The sequence below is a fragment of the Aythya marila genome (genome assembly GCF_965140915.1).
Source record: "Aythya marila genome assembly, chromosome: 19".
NCBI lineage: Eukaryota > Metazoa > Chordata > Aves > Anseriformes > Anatidae > Aythya > Aythya marila.
Genome location: NC_139060.1, coordinates 11,459,877 through 11,481,344, shown reverse-complemented (window position 1 = coordinate 11,481,344; position 21,468 = coordinate 11,459,877). Strand labels below are relative to the sequence as shown.

At 50.3% G+C, this 21,468-nt stretch overlaps 1 protein-coding gene across 3 annotated transcripts in view; it reads right to left on the bottom strand.

Annotated features, from left to right (window-relative positions):
- Positions 1 to 11,050: 11,050 nt before the first annotated feature.
- The window catches only part of MVB12B (multivesicular body subunit 12B), a 63,613-nt gene continuing 53,195 nt past the window's right edge, over positions 11,051 to 21,468 (bottom strand). For all 3 annotated transcript variants that reach the window (XM_082775827.1, XM_082775825.1, XM_082775826.1), the window contains 2 exons: positions 20,345 to 20,404; positions 11,051 to 16,007 (listed from right to left, as the gene is read on the bottom strand). In XM_082775827.1, the coding sequence (XP_082631953.1) occupies positions 15,921 to 16,007; positions 20,345 to 20,404 (147 nt within the window). In that variant the 3' untranslated portion in view covers positions 11,051 to 15,920. The remainder of the gene's footprint in view (positions 16,008 to 20,344; positions 20,405 to 21,468) is intronic.

Below are 21,468 nucleotides of genomic sequence, written 5' to 3'. Positions count from 1 at the left end.
CTGTGCTCAAATAAATCAGGACACGAATGTGAAGCACGGTGACCCACAGTGAGAAAGAAGTGTTGATGAGCATCTGGACAGCTGAGCCTCTGCGGGCAGCGGGCAAGCTGCCTGCCCTGCTCACAAAGGTGTTTTGCTGTGCTCAGGGCACACCACAACTGCCAAACACAGTTCCACCGGATGGGAATTTGTCCATCTTCCCCCTTATTTTTTCTTTCTTTCTTATATCAGTGAGCAGATAAGGGGACTAAAGTAAGCCCTTCTCTGTATTGTCTTTGATCATTTCTCAATAGCTGTTTAATTACATTTCTGATATAATGAAACTCCCCAAGACAAGAATTTGTCTTGGCTTCTCCTCACCTTTAAATCATGGTCTTCCGCTGAACTACAGAAATAATAAATGATTTTCCTAAGCTTTTAGCTGTTACCAATTTACTCTAATTTCATTAGCACTCTCGTCTAGATTTCAAACATTCCTGCAGCTGAAAAACTCCAAAGGAGCTTCCAGATCACGTGTCAGTAAGCAAAAGACCCAACACTACAGGTTACCCATTTTCTGTTGCTTTTATCTGCTCAATAGTTCATGCATCCCCAGATACAGAAATAGTTCAGGAGTGAGTTAATGCAGAGAAGAGGTACAAGGAAACTTTTGATTCAGGGTCATTTCTTGCTTGCTCATGCATCTTGTGTCTTCTGCAGCCTTGGGAAACAGTTGAGATTTAAGGTTTGCCAAACAGAGAATACAAATGTGTTGATAGGAAATTCAGTTTAACTTTTAAACAGCAGAACATAATAATCCACAAATCAGCAGAAGTCTCGGGGCAGATCTGCTGTCACTGATGCACAGAGAATTCACAAAAGATTTGCAGAAACTGCAGGGAACTGGCTTGTTAAGAAGACTTAGCAAGCAAAAATGACAGTAACCGCTACCAGAAGAGAGCAGCTATGTTTCCTTCTGGGGACCACTTAAGATAACACCCACTACTGTGCCTGGACAGCGAGAGCCTTCTAAGAATAAACTGATTAAAGAACATTTTGCAACCTATAAACCTGGTGCAATTTAGAAGAAGTCTTTTAACCTTGGAGGTCTTATTTTCCTTAATAAGAAGTTGGGAAACCCCTTGCTTTCCACAGTTTGATCAGCTCATTAACGGACTGACAATATCTCAGGAGCTGTTGATACTCAATGCTTTAATAATAACATCTGCTGACTTCCTCAGGGCCCTTTTCAGAAGAAATTAGGTACAGGTTTGCATGCCAAAGAAAGCAGGGATGTCATGAATCTGCGTCCAGCTGGGAAAAGCAGACAGGCTGCAGAATCACTGCTGCCACAGTCACCTCCTGGCAAGGAGATGCAGATTTTCTTCCAGTCTCCCTCCACTTGTAGCGAGAGCATGAACTCGAATTGCTGTGCCTGCACTGAGGGGAGCCCTCACACCCCAAATGCTGCGCCAGACCTACGGGGGGTTGCCACTGAAAGAGCTGGTAACTGCTGTGGGATTTTTTTTTAACCTAGTTTCCTATGAAAACAAAGTTCCTGTGATCCATGTACGCTTGTCTGTCTGCCTGTCCTACCCAATAACTTTGAACTCCTTTTTTTTTTTTTTTTAACTGATTTAAACCAGATTTCATAGAGAGGTAGAAGTCTCAAGGATAATTAAGTTCCTAAAAGTTCCATGTAAATAGGCATTTGAGCAGAAAAAGGAATTCAAAGTTAGAACAGGCAAAAAGTTTGCATTAAGGGCTTTGAGTCCATCAGCTGGCTTCTGCCTCTGGCTGCAACAGGCCGCTGCCAGCAGACTGCAGAAAACATTTAGGTGTAGTGGAAAGAGTAGAAAATCTTCACATAATTCAGATAAAAGTCAGTCATAGGAAACCACCTCCATTCCCTTCAGTGCTCAGGAAACAGATTGATTCTTACATAGCTCTTAAGTTTGTCTTTCTCAGTTTTTGCCAGGAGCATGGCCTGACTCTGACACGAGAAATTTTTTTCCCAGTCAGGGGAAAGCTTGTTAGGCACTGTAAGATGGACAAGGCCATGCTGTTGGGCTGATTTGCTGCTTCACACACTCTCTGCGACAAACGCGTGCAGCTCCCTGCTGCAGCCCCATCCACTGCTCTGGGGGTGGCAAAATTGTGAGTGAGATTTTTTTATACAGGTGAGAAAATCGTTACTGCAGAAACAAATCCCATTTAGCAGCAAGGTTCAGCTTGCTGCCATCAGGTCCCTACATGGTGCATCTCGCCACAGCATGTGCGCAGTGCCCAGTGTCCTCCCGGCACTGGGTGAGTGGCAGCCAGGTGAAGGCTGCCTGGCTGCGGGTCGCATCCTGATGAAGCCCTCAGGTGCTTTTGCAGGACACATTATAAGGAACAGCAATAATAGGCTTCTTGCCTATTTTTTTGAAGAATGTCTGTTTTCAGACACTCCTGCTGGGAGCATTTCCCTGGCAGGGAAATGACCTAAAACGACCTCATGGCACTTCAGCTTCCCTGGCTGGCTCCCTTTTCTTGACTCTTCAGTGACTTTGTCAGTGACTCCCCCAGCTTCCAGCAAACACCCCCAAAAATAAATCCAAAATCTTTGCCAGGACTGTGGGGATTTCCCACCGGTGCGCCCACAGCAAGGGCATGTGCCTGCAGAGGGGCAGGGGACACCCCGCGCACTGCTTCACCCGACCTTCCCCAGAGCAGCCTGGCTTCACCTCTGTTGCTCCCAAAAACTGCAGCAAAGATTTAACAATGGAGGCCAATGATGGAGGCCTCCCCAGGCCATGGAAGTTTTCAGCTGCAGGAAGGTTTTTTAATACCCAGTGTGGATTTTCCTTGTGACCGTTTAAACCCAGCACGTTTTGTGCTCTCTGTCCAAGGAGAGGAAAACAACAGAGAGGACTGTAGGTGTCCTTCCCTGGCCTCCTCCACAGATGCACTGATTGCTCGACTGGCTGTGGTGCACCCAGCATAGTCCTGTGGTCAGGGTGCCCCTAAACCTGTCAAAACAGTACCCACACTCGGCCGAATCTAAGACGTGACTGCTCTTGGAAACTGCTACAGCTAATGTCCCAAATCAGTTACTTTTCAAGGTTGGTACAAAGTTTTTGTTTCCTTGCCCAGCTAAAAGTGCAGCTTAATGTGGTCAAAGAAGTGCTCTAAACAATTCGTATCCTCGTTGTTCTATGCCAGATTATCTCTGGCCTGTCTAGCTGGCTCCAGCGTTAGGTCACTGGGCATTCACAGCCCCTCTTCTGCAGCAGATAATTTAGTGGGCACCAGAGTGGATCCCTGCTGGAATAATCTTCGTTCTGTAAGAGCCATGTGTTTATTGACCTCAGTTACTAGCAGATAAATCAATTAATTTTCTTGCTTGTCTTCATTTTAGTCTTTAAGATGGGACGTGGCATTTGAGAGAATTCATTTCCATGAGCATAGCACATGCTCTCTACAACTCCTGCTGCCTGGATCTCCAGTGCATGATCCCATACACCAGTGATCTAGTTCTAACCCCATGGCTTTGAATGGGTTTTCACAAGGAGATGGAATTACAGTATTGGGGTAATAAAGGACACATATATCATCTCTTTGGCATGTAAAGAAGTGAATGAGAATGCAGGAAATGGAATCAGCCTGGAGAAGGGGAACACACTCTCCCACAATTCTGCCATCATAAACTTTCATGCCTGCCATCTCCCAGAAACCTGTTGGGTTTCACTGGTCCCTTTGTGCAGGAGTTCAGTGGTCCCGAGTCGTCTACCTCAAGTGTTAGTTTCCAAGGAGTAACAAACTCCAGTCCTGAATTTCTAGAAGTTCAGACATTCAGCATAAAGCATGAGGCAGCTGCTGTCCTTATCCTCTGGCAGTGTCCTCAAGCTTATCAAACAGATGTAAGCAACTTTTCCTTCCAGCCCCCACTCTGCCTTAGAAGAGCTGTGCATCAAACCGCGGCTGCTGCGAAGGCGGTGCCTGTACGCAAGTGGTGGGACCGCACTGGATCTGAAAGCACCAGGAAAACCCTTCTAGCGTCAGGTTACTGTGCAGTGGTGAAATCGTTACAAGGCCTGTTCCTGTGGGCAGTGCGTGTACTTGCGTGGTGGTGCAGGTCTGCTCCCAGGAGATGCGGGTTCGAGCAAGGAGTCACCAGGATATGCCAGCTGCCAGCAGTGGAAGGAGAAAAAGTTTAGTTCCAACAGGAGCTCCTACCCTACATTAGTGAAGACAAACACATTTTGCAAAACATTGTTATTGTATCCAAAGCAGAACCAAAGATATTTAGAAAGAGACAGAGAACCCTTCTTTAATACACCGCATTTAATACTTCTTTGATACTTTAATACTCTGCATTTTGGTGAAGATGAAGCCCAAGCAGCTGAAACAAAGCCTAAACTATAAAACTATAAGAGTGGGTAGACTCACCTGTTTGACATAAGTATGAAAACTCTCCTAAGAGATGAATGTGCCACACCAAGGAATCAACAGCTGCAGGAACTAGCTGAGAAAGCGAGTCCTGACTCAGGCAGTCAACAGAGAAGAGGGCTTGCAGCCTAAAAAGAACGTGGCAATTTGGGGCAAAACACTCTTTCTCTCTTTCTTCCCTCCCCCTTTTTCCAAATGTCTGGAGAAATAATTGGTTTCCTCATTTTTTCAGTGAAAACCAACAGTGAATTTCTGTTTATGATTTAACATATTCTCCTTAAATATATATATATATATATATCCTCTAAATTTAAAAAAGTAGGAAAAAAAGTTATGCCAGTGAAGATGTTTCAGCGTGGGCAAAAAGGCACCACGCAGGCTCAGCTGCATGGGTTGGCAGCTCCACATCTGCCTGGGTACCAGAGGCGCTTCTCTGAGCAGCTGAAAGCACAGCACAGGAGCTGAGCCTCTAGGTACTAGTTGTTGATCTGACTTGGGTTAAGCCTTCCTTGAAAGGCCTTTTTCAGATTACAAAAAGTAACTTTTTAATTTTTACTGCAAAAAAAAAAAAGGAAGACGTGTTTTTTTAAACTGCAGTTTCTCAAGAGGAGCAGCAAGGCATGGGGTTTCACAGCAGGTTTGTTCACACGCCAGTTTGTGGCTGCTGCGTGAATCATCAGTGCAATCCCCACGGACTCGCTTTGTACATTCCAGAATCAATTGTTCCTACTCACGCTGGTGCTCACTGCCCGCAGCCGTGCCTGGGTGCCTGCAGGCACAGCAGCATCCTCAGCCAGGGCCCCGCGAGGGCAGCGGGCACCCCTGGGGACCCTGGGGGGGGTGCAAAGCAGTGAGCGGAGCGGATGGCATCTTCAGGGGCAATCCTGTGGAAGCCCCTCTGAGGGGGTTACCTGGAGCTTGGTTGGGACTTTTGGCATTGGCAAGCGCGTTGCACTGCGCTCCTTTAATGGGTACGGGCACATTTTTGGAAACCCATGAAATAGTACGGCCTCCGTAGGAGTTGGTGGGAAGACTATAAAATATATATGTAAATACGGCAGAGCACCTGGATGAATACTCATTTTAATTTAAGATCTAACACTCACAAGTCAAACTACAAAGTGGTCCCACTTGGGGTGTTCTCACAGTTTTTGGTTTAATCAAGCAAAATTCTGCAGGTCAAATTTCAGCTTCAGTAGAACTACGTCACGAGACTTCCAAGATCTGGTGGAAAAACACACAACCTAGAACCTGTTTCCTCCAGAGAATTGCACCGTGATTTGATCGGGCTTTTTCTCCTTGACATGTTGCCCGTTTTATTAACTTCTGCTTTGCTTTAAAACGAGGCATCTACCGTTTTGCTTCTCTGAAGAAGCTCATAATGTTATAATTCAAGTGTCAGGACAGATTAGGTTAAATGTACTGTGTGATTCCCAAAGGAAAACAAACTTCCAAACATACTCTATTTGCCTTGTTACATGTCATGGATTGCATTAGAGCTGAACATGTAATTCTGTCGCCTAATGTGTTAAAGTTGGCATGAATTTTATTCTCTGTGCAAGGTGAGAAATTACTTAGCTAACAAAACATTTCGTTTCCCCCCTCTTTGCGTTCTTTCTTTATGAGATTCTGAATGTGACATTTTCACAAAAAATCCCTGTACTTATTTGTGAAAAATGTATATTAAAACCAAAACACATCAAATGGAAAGAAATCACAGATGGTTTTATTCACAAGCAGTAGAATTAATGGCCTTCTCTACTCTTTATAAATATTGGAAGCAGATGAGTTCATTACTATTTCACTCTAATAAAGAAAACCTGCTTTATTTTGACAAGACATCTACTTATCTAGTGTTTCTACCGAATAATAAATCTATTTTCTTTGAAAAAAATAAAAGAAAGGTTATCAATAAACAAAATCCTGCCTGAAAAATTTGTCAAAGAAATGCCAAACATCTTCATTTCTGATAATGCAGAACTGGAATTCAAGGGATTTTGAAAATGTCACTAATTTTCAGAATAGAAAGTTTTGAAATGTTTATTTTGTGGTTGTCTTAAATTTTTACATCTTTCAACAAAGCAAGCAGAAAAGTGAAAACATCTGAAAAGGCTTTTGAAAAGAAAAGAGTCAGCACAAGCTGGATAAAGCTGTGGGCTCCTTTATCTTCAGAAATCTGCACACATGGAGCAGAGTTCAGGATTTTTATTTTTTTTAACTGTGCATTCAAACACTTCCCAGTTCACAATCCAAGCTATGTCGGCTTTGCTAGACCTTCAAAGTGCTGTTGGCAGCCTTTCCTGCAGCGGAATAAAACATCTTACCCTGGGGAAGCAAAAGCTGAGTCATTTTTAACCCCAAACAACATTCACTGATGTGGTCATCTTGTTAGTCATGGAAATCCTGTGTTTTTTCTATTTATGCTTCTTTCAACACTTATTAACCAAGAAGTGAGGAGGTTTTATTTTAAACTGCAGAAGATGTTTATCCTCTCCAGGGCCATGACAATCAGTTACATGGCTTATCAATCATTGCAGAGAAAGGAAAAGGTTTTCAGAAATTCCCAGGGCAAGTTAATTTTTAAAGCTGTAGGAGGGAGAAGGGGAAAAGAAAACAAACACCAACAAAAAAGCCACAGAAACACAAAGCCCAGCACAGCTTTCTGACACCACACGCACCCTTGGCTGGCTTTTGTTCCACCCCTCGTGCCTGTTGTTTCCTCATCTTCACGAGACGAGGCCTGCCTCGCAGTAAGAATGACAAGGTGCTCACATTTTCGGACAAATGGCAGCTCCCAGTGACTGGAGCATGAAACGGAGCAGAAGGGCTGCCTTCGAAGTTCAATTAATTTATTGACTCTCCTTAGAAAACAAATTCTCTGAATGACACTCAGCACAAACCAGCTCCGGGACCACTCCACGCAGGCGCCCCAGGTCCCACAGCCCCGGAGCAAAGCGAAGGGGCCGTACCCAGCTGGCACCGGGCGCCCACGCCAGGCGGTGACACTGCCACGTCTCCGCAGGGTGGCACACACCTCCCCGGCAGGTCGCTCCCAGCCGCCCGCCCCGTCCCGTCCTGGCCCCTGTTGGGCCTGGGGCCATCACCCCTCCCAGCACGCAGCTGAGCGGTCCCCTGGGCAGCAAAAATCTCTTGGCAGACAATTTTAAATTTGTTTTGCCTGAAAGGGATGAGCACAGGAGAAGGAGCTGAAATACCAGAGAATGTTGTTTTAGCTGAGGAGGAAATGACGGCTCAATGGATTGAGACTTAGGGGTTTTCATAACAAAAGGAAATGCTGTTCAGGCACTGGCACCAAGAAACATGGCAGGTGAGGCTCTGGGTTTCTTTCTATCCGCTTTTGAACACCGTGACCTATAGCACACAGCGCAGCTGCCTCCACTGCTCCACGCGCTGGCTGTGGCCCACGTGCCAGCATCTGCAGCCCAAACATCAATCACATTGTGCCTAGCAGTGGGGGCAGGACACCACCGCTCCCCCTGGCTTTGAGCGTCGCTGTTGCTCCTGGTAGCGGTGGTGGTGACCCCCTTCCACCAGCGCCAGTCACTGCAGATCTTTAGACCATGGCTGCTTCAGAAGAAACTCCTCAGAAATGGCAGAGATATTCGGTGAAGGATCTTTTAACATTCGATAATTACAGGGGGATTCTGAGCAGCTGAATTGGGAAATACAAAGATCAGAGGCTGAGCAGAAATACTAGGGTTTTGGTGAAACCTGGAGTACTTCAACAGCAGCGCAGTCCCAGAGGCCTCCGAGCAGCTTCTCAGAGGAAGGGGCGCACAAGCCCTGCCAGGGCGGCGCTGGCTCCAACCACAAACCAAGCTGAGCTCCAGGGATGAGCCCTCGCGGCGGGTGCGGAGGCGCTGCTGCCGCCCAGCAGGAGTTGTGCAGCCCCAGCCCGCGCTGCCCCTGAGTGCAGCCCCCGGCAGAGGCAGCAGCCGACCCTGCAGGCATTGCCTGCGCAGTGACGGGTCGGCGGCCGCTCGCGCCTGAATGCTGCACGTAGCCACGGAGGTCAGGGGGTGGTGCGGGACCAGCCCCCCCTGGTTTACGTGCCCCCCGCGCCTGCCTCCTCCCCCGGCCAGGACATTCAATCAGGTGCCGGTGACGGCTCCCACAGCAACTCCACGGTGCAGTTTCTTAGTTTTTGGCAGAACCAGCGGTACTCGCTTTAAAAAGGTTATAAAAACATGTGCCTGAAGAGAATGTTGGGAACTCGGGTATTAATCTCCTTTAATTCAAAGGCCACTCTAAGTATGTGAGACAGAAATATTGGCTGGGGTGAGAGAAGATGGCAGAGGTCATAGCGTACGCCACCACTTGGGTCAAGTTCAGAAAAATAACTAAGCACAAAGAATAACAAATTTGAGTTCTAATGGGGTGATATTAGCCTCTCTGTAGCTGAGAAATCCATTTTGCCCCCAAGGGCTCTCACAAGGGTGCAACAGAAGGGCTCTGTCCACGCTGTGCGCTGCCCTCACTGCTGCCCAACAGCCCCCGTGCCAGGTCCTTCCCCGTCCTGCCCAGTGCTGAGGCTTCTCCCCACCGCTGCGAGGCAGCCACCAAAGGGGCTTCGCCCTCCAGCACCACACTTGACAGCAGGCGCTTGAGCTGAGGCCAGTCCCAGCAACGTCCCTCCAGTGCCGTTAAAACTCTCTGCAGCAGCACTTGACAAAGAAAGCACAAAGCAGGGCCACACAGTACAGACCCTGAGTCATAAAAGCATGGCACCTTCCCTGTAACTCACACTTCCACCCTTAACTGCCTCTCTTAAAACACGGCCGTATTTCAGAGTTGATTATAAAACCCTGTTTATTTCTGCAGAATCCCAGTTTATAATATTTGTAAAAAACAAGACCACGGAGCCCTGAGCTGGGCAGGGCTGCTCTTAGTCTACAGAAATGCTCCCACCTGGCCCACGTGCAGCCTCCATCCCTGCTGGGACAGCCTCGAGCCGAAATGCTGCGCAGGAGAGAAGCCACTTGGGTGGCCTCCAGGCAAGAAAGCCCTGCCTCAGCGCTCTGCCTAAACGCCCTGCCCGAAAGCTCTGCCTGCTGCCGGGTCACTGCGCAACACTGCGGGCAGCAGCCAGGGAGCCAGGGAGCCAGGGACTGCAGTTGCGAGGTGCCCTGCAGCCCCACACACGCTGCACGCTGCACTCAGGCTGCACACTACTGTCACCTGCTGCATGCTGCTGTCACCTGCTGTGCTCTGCTGCAATGCCAGGAGCTCCCAGTAGAGCCCTCCCTGTTCTGGGCTGCGGCAGCGTCCCCAGCAGGGGATGCGCTGCGGTGCAGAAAGGCCGTCCGAGGGAGCGGCTGCGCACAAGCATGTGCACGGTAACAACAATTAATTCAATGAAAGACTGTGCTGAAAAGTCAAGCTCAGACGCTGGTGTTGCCAAGCTGTGATGCTGACTCCGTGACTTAAACCTGACCTCCTCATAATGACACGCAATGCAAATTATATAGTTGATAATTACGGGTCACTAAAGCTGTTAATCTTTATAGAGGATAAACAAGTTGTTTCACCGACTTTGCCAGCATTTACTGTACTGAACACACTCATTGCCACCCACATTTGGGACACTGCCTGTACAGCAGCGTAGGGATCACGAGTGGTCCTTTATCCTCCAGAAAACACTTCAGCTGAGCTATTTTGACTACTGATTTTTGACTTTGCAGCATAAAGTTTAACAGAGACATTTTGGATTGATTTTCCAAGACTTCTTATATTTTATTTTCAAGGATAGAAAACAAGACAAGCAAAAGCGAATTACCTACGGTGGGGATCAAGCCATAACCTCTGACATACCTGCTTCAGTCAGTCAGGGAACCTGTCAGCACTGCGGGCAGTCACGGCTGCTCCCCAGCTCCTCGTCAGGGATTCACAGCTCCTGGTCCAACTGCTCATGATTCCTCTGCTCCCATCTCTTTATTACTCCTGTGTCTGAATTCAGGTCACATCTCTTGCAGTGTCCTTCACCTTCCTGGGTACCCTGAGAGCACAGGAAAGGGTGTCTCTGGTCTCAGCCCTCATGTCCTACCAAAACTGCTCAGAAAGCCCCTGTTGGCCCCAAGCAGGAGCAGAAGGTGACCTGCACAGTTGTGACAGAGAAAAAAGCACCTTTGTAAATGAGTCTCTTGCATTAAAGCCTGCAGTACCCGTTCCTTTCTGAGACCTTCCAATCCAAGGACACATATGAGTGATGATTTATAATTCCACATGATCAAAACCAGAGACGGAAGGTAAGAAAACTCACCTCTGTAGGACACCACAAGAACCATCCACCTGTACCATTCTAGCTCCTTAACAAGTGTTCATCTTGGTACAAAGCCAATTGCTTCACTGAAGTCCAAGTCTACTGTTAGAAAGCATCACCTGTATCAAACAAACTTGTAATCTCATTTAGAAATACAAGTAGTTCCAGGTGACACAGCTGAAACTGCTACAGTACAGCAGAGTTCAGACTAAGCATTAACTCATGTTTCATTCTCCTGATGTGTTTTAACTACTTGCAAAACATCCAGGTTTGAGATCTGAAGAAGTCAGCGCAACAACGATACAGAGGGAAGATGTGCAAGCTGGTCCCAAGGAACATACACATGCAAAACAGAGAATAAACCGATTAAAGCAAATTTTATTTAACAATTATATTAAGAATACAGACTAAGTTATCACACAATGAAACTTCCCTTTGTAAAATACAGGAGAGTCATCTAAAATAAATACAAAAGGTAATAACATTCATTAGATTAATGCACAGTAAATTCACTTTCAATAACCCAACAAAATGCATAGCATCTTAAAAAAACACTTTCCAACTGCATAAAAGGTTTCTCTCATGTTCGTATGATGGCATTCAAAACTGTTGCTGTTTACAAAGAATTTCACAATAAATGACCATAATATCCAACCTGTTTGGTGTCCCTGTATTGAATGAATTGAGCAGCACCTTACTGAGCCTTTTAATTAACTGAGGAACACCCTCCCTACCCGCAGCGCTGTTGGTTTATGGCTCAGAACAGCTAACTGACACCGCTCGGCCGCCCCGCTGCCGGGACACGCCGTCTGTTCGTCAAGGCTGGAGGCTGAGGTAATGCTGAAACGCAGAGACGTGCTTCAGGAGGGGACTCACCCGGGCAGGGCCTGCAGGGCCCAGGGCAGCTCTGCAGCGCGCCCGGCCCCTCGCACGAGGGGTGCTGCTGGGGGACGTGGCCGCGCGTGGGGCTGGGCTCTGGGCGCCCTCGCCAGGCGCTCGCCCCGCCAGCAACACCCCCGTGCCGTGAGGCGGGCACAGCAGGAGTTTTACTTTTATGTTAAAAACACGGGTAAGCCGAGTGTCGTAGGCACCATTTTCCGCAGCCGTCTGTGCCGTGTGCGGTTTGAAGGATGGCGAGGCAGAGCCACAGCAGGCCGGCCCTGGCACAGGGCAGCAGGGCCGCGCGTGCCCCGCCTGGGGAGCTGCTGCTCCGCGGGCGCTGAGGGACAGGGGCTGAGGGCGGGTGTGGGCCTTGCCAGCTGCGGAGGGCGCCGTGCCCCGACCTCCCTCTGCTGAGGAGATTGTCAGGGCCAAGGGAACAGCAGGCTCCCAGGCTCCTGGACGCGCTCCCTCGCCACCAGCACCCACCGAGCCGCGCCGTGCCCAGGCAGCACCTCCTACAGGCTCTGAGGCTGCAGGTTCGGTTGGAGGAGTTCAGGAAACCAGCAGGGGCACGGGGCGGGTGTGAAACCCAACAAGCCCAAAGGAACGAACTACCAACAACGTCCTACTACACAGGAGGCTCACAAGGGATCCTTTCCTACAAACACTGAGGCAATCTCAGTGACAGTCAAAGGAACGAAGTATGACAAAGTTTATTCCTACACAACTACAGCTACGAGATGCTCCCACAGGAAGACATCTGCTAAGTCAGTCCACACTTGAATTTTACCACAAAGTTCACGCTTTACATTACTTTCTGCACTAATTTCTTGCCTTTCCGTAAGTAACATGTTAGACATCGCAGCCTGTCCTGGACGGTCCATGACTCATCTTGGTACGCTCCCTGCTGTGGGAAAGCCAGGAGGCAGCACGTCACTACTAACTCACATCGGAAGGTATATTTTACAGTAAGTAAACCCCTCACTGCTGCTCTTCTGTCTCTGTTGCAGAGATATGGATCTGTTGGATAATTTGGCAAACTAATCTCTGCATCAGCCACAAGATTAAGCTACCTGGTGTCCGGTTTTGTTCTAGAAACAGAAAGAAGGTAGCCAAACGCATCTGGTAAAGCTCTGCAAATCCACTTCTGTTGCTTCCCACTGACACATCCCCACCCCTTATGCCCCAGAAGGCTTCCCCACAGACAAACATCAATATCAGGCTCCCTGAATATTTACTGCCTGGACCAGTGGTAGCACACTTGCCTATCCGACAGGGATGCTTGTGCTGGCTCTGGCACATTGCTGTGAGGATGCAAGGACCAGCCCTGCAGTGAGTTACTGAGAGTACAAAAGTTACAGAACTGCAAATAGAACCTGCCTGTGGAAATGCTGATCTGATGCCTGCGATATGCAGAATTCAGAGGTGCAGCAGGAAAGCTTCCTAGAACCAGTGGACTGTGAAGGTAAAATCAGCCACCCTGTGCTGTGCCTCGCTGTGCTTCTGAGTATTGACTCTGAGCCCTCTCGGCTTTGGAGATGTCCACAGTTTTCTAGCCTCAGGTTAGCATGTCTGAGAGCACAACTGGCTTTCAGCAGCTGTAGCTCTTTACTCAAAACATCTCTACTGCACTCATGCAGACATATCATGCTTTTGATAACAGCTATCTTTGAAGTGCCACAGTGCAAAACCCCGCTGTAAAGACCAATTTATCTTCCAATTTTCTTTGCAGATGCATCCCTGAAGTAGCTTTGCTAGGCCAGTGTTAAGAGAAGAGACAGTGAGAACCAACTATACAGATATATCCCGAAGATTTCTTAGATGCTTGTCCCAGCTGGATGTCCTGGCAGCATTTTGAGCCATCCAGTGTTTCTTGTAGGTCACTGAAGAGAAAGCTGAACTTACTACCCCTAAGAAGACTGAGCAAGTGCAACTGTCACTATAAATATTAAAGCACCAGGTTTTATCTCCAGATGCTCTAAGCTAAATCTCACGGGAAGGGACTCAAAGCTATGTGCCCATTTTCCCAAGACACCCATAGGAAGTGCGTGCCTGGATGCTGAGCTTGGCAGCTACCAAAGCTGCTCCTCACTGTGGCATGGTCAGTCCTGCCTTCAGCACAGGAAGACACGGATGGAGGAGGTGCTCCTTGTAGCTGTCTCCCTATCTCCTGGCAGCAGGAACTGCCCCTGGAGCTCTACAGACTCTGCACTGGCAGCTTAGCACTAGCCTTGCAGCCCTTGCTCGCCCACCATCAGTAACAGGGAAGGTCAGCTGTCTGCAACTCTGTTGTCCCAAAGCTATGAGGAATGCACTGCTGCAGTCAGCTTCGACCTACCTGCAGTGTCCACTAAAGGAGAAGCTATAAGTGGATGCCACAGAAAACTACAGAACAAATTACAAGCAGAAAAATAGAACGACAAAAGATGGATGAGATGGGCATACTACTACAGCATAGAGTGGATTTGAACTTCAAGTGAACCTGAGCCGAATGACCAGGCTGCCATGGTATGTTCATTTGTTGATGTCGGCATCATCAATCTAGCCTTTGTGAAGCTTGGCAGTGAGGTCTGGCTTTGCTTTCCTGCAGGATAAATAAGAACTAAAAATGGTGCTGCAACCTTCAAGTAAATGAGCACTTCCAGGGGGTCAACCAAACCTCCAGAGTTGATGCAAATGACATAGCTTTAATCCTTTTGACCAAATTATGACACACCTGCAACCAAATCTGCCTATGCTTTTAAATTGCACAGCCTTGCTTTACAGAGGCAGTTTTAGAAAATTATCACCTGATTAGAAGAAGTTGAAGCACATAACGGGAATCAGTCTATCCTGAATGTTAAGGTATATTGTGCTCATTATCCTAAGAGATATGGTATGGTGCCTTAAAACCAGAAATGAATCTTTGGACAAGAAATATTTTACATATGTACAAATAAAAAATACAAGCTGACAGTACAAAACCTACTGTTAGTTACCATTCTGTCCAACTAGAAAATACAAGATCAACCAAAAGCAGTGCAAAGCAGGTCAGGGCATATATGTGACCCAGACCGAGAGCGGCAATACTGTTACTTGTTACTATGGCAATTGCGTTTCAATAGGGTTAGGTAATCAGTATTTTACAATACAAAAAGTTGTACATTTGAACACTTAAAAATTGCCATTTTGCTGCCATGATGGAGTTTTGTTCTACAGCAGAGACTTGAAAAAGCAGCACAGAGTCAGACGGGCATTTCTAAGTAACTCATTACAACAACCGAGTTCTCCAAGACATGCATTTGACTCAGGAGTGAGCTAAGGTCACCGATCACAAGGAGGCTGAGGTCAGGGTTTAATGCATCAACTCTCATCCTGTGCTACGCCAGACTTCAGTGCTTCCTTCCGTGAGTGCAAAGGGGAACAGGCACATCTCTTTTGTTTTAGCAGCTAGCGGGGCAAAAATGAGAAAACTGTCCAAAGTAACAGACAGGTGACAGCATCCGCCTGGTCAGCAGGGCCACAGCTCAGCAGGCAGCTGCAGCGAGGGGTCAGCATGACGTTGCAGGGGTCTTGCTGGCTTGCTGTCAGCATCCAGCCCAGAAGGACGCATGGGACGCTTGTCACTCGAGGTCCTGCCAGACGCGCGGACACCCTGTGCAAAGCAAACGTGCTTCACCTCAGAGACCGCAGTGCCGCTCGTGATCTCTGTGCTTCTCCCCGTTGGCAGCAACTGAGGAGAGGGCCCAGAGCAGGTCTGAGCAAGTGACCCTGGCTCCACGAGCCTACAGCAAAAAAGAAGACCACAGTCTGGGGTTGAACCTGGCCACGGCAGAGTTGCTGCATGCCCAGACCTCAGCAGAGGCCAATGAAGTGTCTGCCATGGCTCGGTGCCGCCTGCTCAGCGACGTGCACGGGGTGACGAGAGCAAAGCAGCCAGCTTGGGCAGGAGGTCTGGAGTTTGCTGTTAACCGGCTGTTATCTTTTACTCTCTCTCAGGGCTCGCTGCTGAGCATTCCTGATCGTCTGCGAGCTCACAGCTTGCTGTTCACAGGGCTTCGTTACAGTCTATTGTTTTTGTGACTGTCCTGCAGCAGGGTACATGGAAATAGAAGCAACCAAGAGACTGCCAGTCAGGCTCTGAGTAACGTACTCACGTGGAGACTCGTCCGCAGCAGCGTACAAGGCCGAGGGCAGCTGCCGAAGGGTTGCACGATCCAAACGTGTGGAGCAACGTGTGCGGGAGGAGGCGGTGCAGCGCAGGGTGGGTGGCGATGGCTGGACGAGCAGAGCTCTGCTGGCAGGGCCCCAGCGCCGCATCCCGCTCAGTAGTACGCGCGCACGAGGCTGCTCCAGCGCCGGCAGCCCCTCAGGACGGCGGCACTGGCGGGCACCTGGTGGGGCTGGGCGGCAGGCGGGCCGCCGCGCTCTGCTCCGTCCTGAAGCTGTAGTCGTACTGTGGGAGAGACGGGACAGAGGGAGCGCTGGGGCACCTGCCTGGCAGCGCCCCCAGCCCCTGCCCCGCCCGGGATGCACGCAACCGGCACGAAGAGCAGCAGGACGGCCCCGGCACGGGCAGCAGCCTCAGCCGCGTCCCCCTGCCCCGGGCCGAGGCCGTGCCTGCAGGGCCCGCCCGCGGCGGGGCGCGTTCGCTGCCCCCCCCCAGACCCCGGCTTACCGGGAACGCGGCCGCGCCTCCTGCCCTCGAAGCAGCCGCCCGGGAAGCCCCCGCCCGGCGCGGGCCTCTCCAGCCGCTTCCCACCGCGGTGCCTGCGGCTGTGGGGCCGGCACCGGGAGCGCGCCCCGGCCGCGAGCCCCCGCCGCCCGCTCCGCTTCGCCCCCCGGGGCCGGGCCGGGCTCGGCACCTGCGGGCCGGGGCCCAGGCACGCGGCGCCCGGCGCGGAGCCGCCGCCCGTGGGATGCCGCAGCAGCGCCACCTGCCGGCCGCGCCGCGCCGCGCCCACAGCACCGCGCCCACGGCACCGCGCCGCCACCCGAGGCCTCGGCCCGGGCCCGGCCTCCCCCGGCCTCCCGGGGCCGACCCCCGGCGGTGCCGCGGGCGGGGCCGGGCGGCTCCGGGCGGGCGAGGCCCCGGCGGCCGGGAGCCGGCCCCGGCCCCCTCCTTCCCCCCGCGGCAGCGCCGGGGCCGTGCAGCGAGGCTTGGCGGCGCTAGGGGGTGCTCGGCGACCGGCTCCGAGCCGCCTGACGCCGGGAGCGCCTCGGGCGCTGCCCCGCCCGCAGCAGGGCCGGGAGCCTCGCCGCGGGCCGGGCTCCGCCACGGGCGCGGCGCTCGCGTCCCGCGGCCCCCGCGGGCGGCACCGGGCGGCCCCCGGCGTGAGCCGCGCGGGGAGCTCGGGTCAAGCAGCCGCTTCTGTCGAGGCTGCCTTTTAATTGGCAAAGGCGGCTTCATTAATTTTACCTCGGTGTCATGGTGTCACAGCCAGCAGAACCAGCCCCAAGCTAAATAAGCACTGAGCATCATTTTTCAACGCGCAAACACATAAAGATGTCAGCTCAAACTGTTTACTAATTAACACTTAAAAAGACACAAATTAGATATGCGTGGCTAAGAGCAATTATAATCAAGACGAATTTCTCTAGTCATTTGGGAACTGAAAAAAATGCCTAATTGCTGGAACCAATGTTTTAAAAACTGAAATCATGCCAGTTAGCAAATATGTTCATTTAAAGAACATTTCATGTGACTACACTCCGGAGAATTGACTACAAACATGAGAACAAGGAAAAATATTTCTGTATAAAATTAAAATTTTAAGCTCTTTTAGATTTACCACTTCTTCATTAAACATACTTGCAAAGAACAGCCCATGAAAACTTGTAGGAATTAAGTGGTTAAATGAGCTGCCTTCCTTGTCAGTTTAAAAAGAATAATTAATATTAGATGCTCACTTTACTAATTAGATCCTCTCCAGACTTTCAGCTCAATGCCAAGCTGAACTGGAGGCTCGGTGCTCTCTGCCAGCATCCCGTGCGCGGGGCAGGCCTGCGGCAGCCCGCCCGGAGGCTGAGGGCCACGCGGCGTTAGGCAGCGACCACCTCGCCTCCCAGACGCTGACACTGGAAGTTTCCCTACCCGGTACACGAGGACCAGCCAGCACAGCCCCCCTGCAGCCCCGCAAGGAGGCTGCTGCAGGGGCTCCTGCTCCTCTCTGCCCCATGTCCACCAAAATGGCCTTGGGCGAACTCAGCTTAAAACCTTCTCCAGCCTCTGCTCCCACCGGGCTCCACCTCCTCACACATCCCCCTAGCGCTCGGCTGTGCGGTTCCAGTGCCTGCTGCAAGGAGACGCGGCCTGAGCACGCAGCCGCTCCCGCTGCAGGCTGGCCGTGCAGTACAGGATTTGCACCCTATTTTCACTGCTTTTCCTGAAAGGGTGGGGTCCTTCCATTTGGCTCGCTGCACAGCTTGGAGGATGGGTGCATACATCTGCAAATGTGGCGACAGAGAACAATAACTCTTGGAATTCTTTGGGAATATTTTTGAATGGCATCTAGCTCCAGGGAAAATGTTCTTGCTGCTCTGGAAATCCAGAAGATTTGTTGTAATGGTGCTATTGCTTGCAAGGGAAATAAAACCATGTGGAAATTCACAATATTTATATGCGCAGCTATCTATGTGCAGACAAGATGCTTCATCAAGGAATATAGGCTGCATAATTATACTTTTCATTACTCTGAAACACACACAGCCTGTAATGGAACAGGAGGGTGTGGGGAGAACCAGCAGGTATCCGCCACTCTTCCCACAGCCACCCCAGCCTAGCCAGTAGCGGTCCCCACGCTCTGCAGGCCCACGAGAGGCTCAGGAGAGGGCTGCAGGCAGCACGCTGAGCTGCCCAGACCTCTCCACGCCTGGCAGGATGGAGAGGGCAGCAGCAGGAGATCTGACACCACTGCGCTTCCCCTCCAGCAAAAGGCACCTGCAGCTGACTGGCGAGAGGGGGACAGGAGGCAGAAGGGCTCGGGGCAGCTGTTCCCCGAGCACTGGGCTCCACGTGCTCAGGGCAGGCTGGGGCTGCCCAAGCACACCGTGGCGGCCCCCAGCAGTAGGCAGGCGTGCCACATGGCAGGACCGCAGCGCCTGAGGCAGCTGGGTGCTTCTGCCAGCGATTTCTACGCTTGGGCAGCATGTTCAGAGCCACCATCACAGCGCTCTGCTGTGCTGGCGGATGCCTGGAAAGCTCTGGCATCCAGCCAACTTTTCTTACTCAGCCAAAATTTCAAGGCAGGAAGAGGAGACAGATTTTGTGACTCGCCGGTCACAAGTGATGTCCCTCAGGGGTCGGTCTTGGGTCCAGTGCTCTTCAACATCTTTATCAATGACACAGACGATGGAATCGAGTGCACCCTCAGCAAGTTTGCAGATGACACCGAGCTGAGCGGTGCCGTCGATACAAGAGAGGGAAGGGACACCGTCCGGAGGGACCTGGGCAGGCTGGAGAACTGGGCCCATGAGAACCTGATGAGGTTCAACAAGGCCAAGTGCAAGGTGCTGCACTTGCGCTGGGGCAATCCCAGGTATTTATATAGACTGGGAGAAGAAGTTGAGAGCAGCCCTGCGGAGAAGGACTTGGGGGTCCTGCTGGACGAGAAGCTGGACATCAGAGGGCTGGGGCACCTCTCCTGTGCAGAGAGGTTGAGGGAACTGGGCTTGTTTAGCTTGGAGAAGAGAAGGCTCTGGGGAGACCTCATTGCAGCCTTCCAGTACTTGTAGGGAGGGTATAAACAGGAGGGGGAACGCCTGTTTGTGTGTGTTGGTAGTGATAGGACACGGGGGAATGGTTTTATACTAAGACAGGGGAGATTTAGGTTAGATATTAGGAGGAAGTTGTTCACTCAGAGGGTGGTGAGGCACTGGAACAGGTTGCCCAGAGAGGTTGTGGATGCCCCATCCCTGGAGGCATTCAAGGCCAGGCTGGATGCGGCTCTGGGCAGCCTGCTCCAGTGGCTGACAACCCTGCCCAGAGCAGCGGGGTTGAAACTAAATGATTTTTAAGGTGCTTTTCAACCCAGGCCATTCCATGATTCTATGATTTAAGAAACTGGACCCACAACTGCAACCAAAGAGCAGAGAGGCCAAGAAGAGTCTGGAAGTATTGCTATGCTACCTTCTTACGCTTTGCTGTTAACCCTGCTGGTCTGCACAACAGAGACATCTGTGACCAAGGATGCCCAAAGAAACAAATGCTGCTGAGAATCTTCCTCCTGGTCTTAGACATGCAGCTGAGAAGCAGCTCTTGCAGAGCAGCTGGCTCCTCAGCACCATGCAGCCCAAGTCACACGTGTGCCAAAATGCTCCCTCAGGAACAGTCTCAGTTTGGTTCCTGCCTGTTCCCTAACCTCCTGAAAGACCCACATTTGCTAAAAATGCCAGTTGTTTTTCCTGGTAGCAAGTTACCTGTGGATTCTAATTGAAAAATTATGATGTAGTTTACTTTGTACTACTTAGCTGACTTCATTTGCTTCCTGACACAAACAGCACCTTGCTTGTAACAAACACCTTTTGTTAGTAAAAGAGAAAGGTTGAATAAGAGAGACATCTGGAATTAAATGGAGGCCAGCAGCCTTTGCCACTAGATTCTATGTCTAACACTTCTTTACCTGGCACAAATCACAGATGTCTCTAATTCTGTATTTACTGTTTGACTCAGCATTGACTTCACCTACCAGCAGTGACTTGGGAAAGACAAGACCTTTTCCACAGGGGGGAAAATCTTACAACTACATGAACACAGATCTCATGACACTTCTTAGTGCATGGGTGGGAACCTACCTCCTTCTCGATTTCTGCAAGGGTTTTGATTGTGATGCCCAAAAGATCAACTGGCTGTATCTGGTGGAATAAAAAAACAAAAACAAACAAATGCCAATTTTTGTTGTTGTTTTGATTTTGGTTTTGTTTAAAGTCAGCAAATACTCCATCACCAGAGATTTAGAGGCACCATCTGTAAATGCATGCATAATCCTATTTCTCAGCGCACCACAAGAGAGAAGCAGCAGAAGGCGGTTTAGGGATAACAGCTCTAATACCTTTCTCCCTAAATGGGGACAGCTGACACTCATCACAGTGTCACTTTAAACAGGTAAATCTTCAGCCATCTCCCTGCCACGGGACTGTCGTTACTGGAACTCGCTTTGTAATACCCCATGGATTTTGTATGGCCACAGCACGCAGGTGTGAGTGGCACCAGCTGTGGAAAACCTCGATCATATTGACCATATGGTGGCAATGGTGTCTAAAGGATCTGAAGGGAGATTAGCATGACCTAATCTTTCTGCATTTGTCCTCGCTGCAGGGGCCTCCAGCTTTCTGGGAATGAAGTCCCATAAACAACCCTTGCAGAAAGCAGTGGTTGTGAAAAACCACATCCAGCTGCCCACACAGGTTGTGTCAGTGAGAAAAAGAATGCATGAAGCAGGAGTATGATGTGAAAAATCAGACACATCTGACAGTTCTGCGTTTGCTGCAACAGCATCTTGTAAATTATTTTAAGAAGATACTGTTTTAGTGATTGGATGGATTAGAGGACTGGTAATGGGATGCCTTTGAGCTCTGGATCACCAACTTAAGACAGTGCTGGGCCAGTGATGCTCAAAAGCAATTCTCAACTGGTACTGGGGTGGGTGCCCGTTCTGAGGTGCAAGGCTGCCCTGCCCAGGATGTCGGAGTCGCCCTCCCTCTGCAGTCACTGCCGTGCTCAGAGCCGAGGATGCGGCACCGTGCCCCGCCGCTGCGCAGCTCCTGGGCGAGCTGGGCAGGACCCCTCTCTGCAAAGAGAAGTCACTCAGAAACATGCTCTGTGCGAAAATAACCAAGCATGTTTTGCTGCTGCAATTGAGATGCCTGAGCTCAAATAATCCCCTAAACCAGAGGGCAGCAGCAATGCTAAAATCATT